Below are 3,538 nucleotides of genomic sequence, written 5' to 3'. Positions count from 1 at the left end.
ACAACCTGTATACGTGTGAATTATGCACATTATGAATCTTCTAAGTCCTCCGAAACGATCCTTAGGAACAAATTTGTGTTTCATGCGAAGTATCCAAGTATGGCTAAATCAAATACCTTGGGCAAAAATTTTCGCATTTCGTTCTTTTCGCATACACATTGAATAATTTTTTATTAACTAGCAAGTGGGCTTTACCATCACTTTGTACAGTTGAAATCTTATTATCGATTTGACCACCATTATATTTGAGAGAAATTTAAACTTTATTCATTTCGCACAATATTACAATCATAATTCTGTTTTACACATCACTAAACATTACATTGCAACTTTGCAACAATTCAACATATATCTTATCGTCACATGTAATATCTTTTCAACAAAGTAGCATGCCACGCGTTAGGTATGTGACGCCCTTCAATATCTTGGAGCTTATAAGAGCCTGTCGCGTTGATTCCTACAATCTGAGGTCCCAATTTTTCAAGTTTTCAGCACGACTTACTTCATTGTTTCACAAAACCCACTCACCAATATCAAAGGCTAACGTGCGCACCTTCTTGTTGTAATACTTGGCAATTTGTTGCTATTGTTTGTTTCTCTTATTGCTGCCATGAGTCTGCGTTCCTTAATGAAGTTTAAATTTTCAGAAATGTTATCTGCATTCGCACTTTCATCAAAGTTAGTGACCCTATGCGTTTGGACAAAAACTTCCGAGGGATCATTGCTTCTGACCCGTACACAAGGCAAAAAGGTGTTTCGACTGTACTTTTCTTGAAAGTTGTGCGATGAGCCCATAATACATTTGACAGTTCATCAACCCACCCATTTCGCTTTTCATTCAAACGCTTTCGAATTCCGCTGACAATATCACGGTTAGTTACCTCGCATAGACTGTTTGCTTGCGGATGCGCTACCGATGTGAATTTTTTGGATTATATTCAATTCTGCACACCAGCTTAAAAATGTGTGTTTTGCAATCTGTGCCCCATTATCACTTACAATCTCGCGCGGGATACCAAACATGCAAACAATGTATTCCCAGACAAAATTCCGCACTTGTACTCCAGTGATTGTGCGCAAAGCCTTAGCTTCTACCCATTTAGTAAAATAATGAATTGTCACAATCAGAAACTTTACATTCCCTGCCCCTGGGGGAATGGGCCCACGATATCAATTGCCCATTTATAAAACGGCCATGGAGAATTAATTGGGATCATATCGTGTCTTGGTTTTCGATTCTGTGGCGCATGCCTTTGACAACTTTTACATCTTTTAACTATTTGCGCAACATCGCGATACAGGGTAGGCCAAAAGTAACCCATTCGCATTATTTTTGCCGCAATAGTTTTGTACCCTGAATGAAGAGCACAAGATCCACTATGCACCTCCTCAATAATTGTTGCAGCCTCTGCGGGTCCTACACACCGCATTAATGGTCCCAAATATGACTTGCGATATAACATATCATTTTTGATTACATACATAGGTGATCTTTCTCGCACTAATCGAGCTTCTTTCTTATCTTCTGGTAGTATATTATTGCGCAAATAGTGCATTATAGGATCCATCCAATTTGGTTGAACTTCCTCTATAGCCGCAACAATTAAACTACCATCAATGGACTTATGGGGAAGTTCTTCTACCCTTAATTTCTTTTGGAAATGCGAAAAAGTCAATGCAGCAAGCTTACTTAACGCATCCGCCTTTTTGTTTTGACTTCTTGACACTTGTGACAATTCAAAAAATTCAAACCTTTCTGCAGCTTCCTGCAGAAGTTTCAAATACTTTTGCATGGACAACTCATGGGCTTCAAATGAGCCATTAAATTGATTTGCCACTAACTGCGATTCCAAATATGCGCGTAACTGTGAAATATTCATTTTACGCGCCACGTTTAATCCCACAAGCAGTGCTTCATATTCAGCCTCGTTATTTGTTACATCAAACTTATAACGCAGCGCGTATGTATGTTCCTCACCACTCGGGCTTGTTAATACCAATCCCGCACCTGCACCTTCAATACACGACGCGCCGTCTGTATATAAATCCCAAATTTCATGCTGAAGAGGATTCAATTGCGTTCTTTCATGGATAATTTCAAGCTCACCCGTCATTTCTGCAAGGTAATCTGCCAAAACTTGGCCCTTTACAGATGTGCGCGGTAAATATATTATTTCAAATGCTCCTAACTCGATTTCCCATTTGGCAAGTCTTCCTGATACTGCGGGTTTACTCAAAACTTGTTTAACCGGCAAATCAGTTAAAACATGTATTGGATGACCTTGAAAGTATCTGCATAACCTTCTTGATGTCAAAACCAGCGCGTAAATAAATTTTTCAATAGGCGCGTAGTTTATTTCACTTCCCGCTAGCGCCTTGCTAACAAAGTAAACTGGTTTCTGGACTTTGTTCCTTTCTGCAACAAGCACTGAACCAAATGCTTCATTCGCAATTGAAATATAAAGATATAATATTTGGCCATCTACGGGCACAATCAGTGTAGGTAGCATTGCAAGCAATTGCTTCATTTCTTGAAATGCCTTATCAGCCTCTTTCGTCCATACAAAGTTTTTCTGCTTCATGCATCCTTTGAGTGTGCGAAAAAAGGCAACTGTCTTTCTGCGGCTTTGGACAAGAACCTAGTCAAAGCCGCTATCTTTCCTGTCAAATTTTGCACTTCTTTAACCGTCTTAGGCGCGGTCAAGTTTTTAATTGCGGTTATTTTCTTAGGGTTAGCTTGGATGCCTTGTTCAGTCACATAATATCCTACAAATTTGCCCTCTCTTTCTCCAAAGCAACATGTAGACGGATTCAATTTCATATTAATCTCAGCAAACTTTCAAATGTTTCTTCCATATCCAACAAAATTTGCTCTTGCGTTTTACTTTTTATGACAAGATCATTGACATAAGCTTCAAGGTTACGGCCTATTTGGCCTTCAAATACCTTATCAATTAACCGCTGATAAGTTGCTCCCGCATTCTTGAGTCCAAAAGGCATTTTAATATAACAATAAATGCCCTTTCCAGTATGAAAGGCGGTTTTGTCCTCATCTTCTCGCGCCATTGGGATTTGATGATATCCTTTTGTGGCATCCAAAAAACACTTATAAGGGTAAGCGTGCAAAGACTCCACTTTTATATCTATTTTGGGCAGCGGATAATTATCTTTTGGAAAAGCTTTGTTTATGTCTTTAAAATCTATGCACATCCTCCACGAACCGTCAGACTTTTTACTAATACTGGGTTTGCAACCCACGTTTGGTATTTTACCTCGCACAAAATGCCTGCATTAACTAACTTGGTAACTTCCGCACATAACCATTTCATGCGATCAGGAGCCATTCCTCTGCGCTTTTGCACAATGGGCTTTAGCGCAGGATTAGCATTTAACCTATATTCCGCAACGTCACGTGGAACTCTAGTCATATCTTGCTCACTCCAAGCAAACACATCCATGTACGCAACAAGCCATTGCACAATCTGCTTTCTTATTTCCTCATCCAACTTAGTGCCAATTTTTATTTTCTGATCGGGAT

At 39.3% G+C, this 3,538-nt stretch overlaps 1 protein-coding gene across 1 annotated transcript; it reads right to left on the bottom strand.

Moving 5' to 3' along the window:
- Positions 1 to 1,133: 1,133 nt before the first annotated feature.
- On the bottom strand, positions 1,134 to 2,582 carry LOC139863532 (uncharacterized). The gene has a single exon (XM_071852158.1). It carries the CDS (start codon positions 2,580 to 2,582, stop codon positions 1,134 to 1,136), a length of 1,449 nt encoding a protein of 482 aa, XP_071708259.1.
- Positions 2,583 to 3,538: the final 956 nt, after the last annotated feature.

This window comes from Rutidosis leptorrhynchoides, chromosome 8, assembly GCF_046630445.1.
Source record: "Rutidosis leptorrhynchoides isolate AG116_Rl617_1_P2 chromosome 8, CSIRO_AGI_Rlap_v1, whole genome shotgun sequence".
In the NCBI taxonomy this organism is placed as follows: domain Eukaryota; kingdom Viridiplantae; phylum Streptophyta; class Magnoliopsida; order Asterales; family Asteraceae; genus Rutidosis; species Rutidosis leptorrhynchoides.
This window is presented reverse-complemented; position numbering and strand designations above follow the sequence as displayed.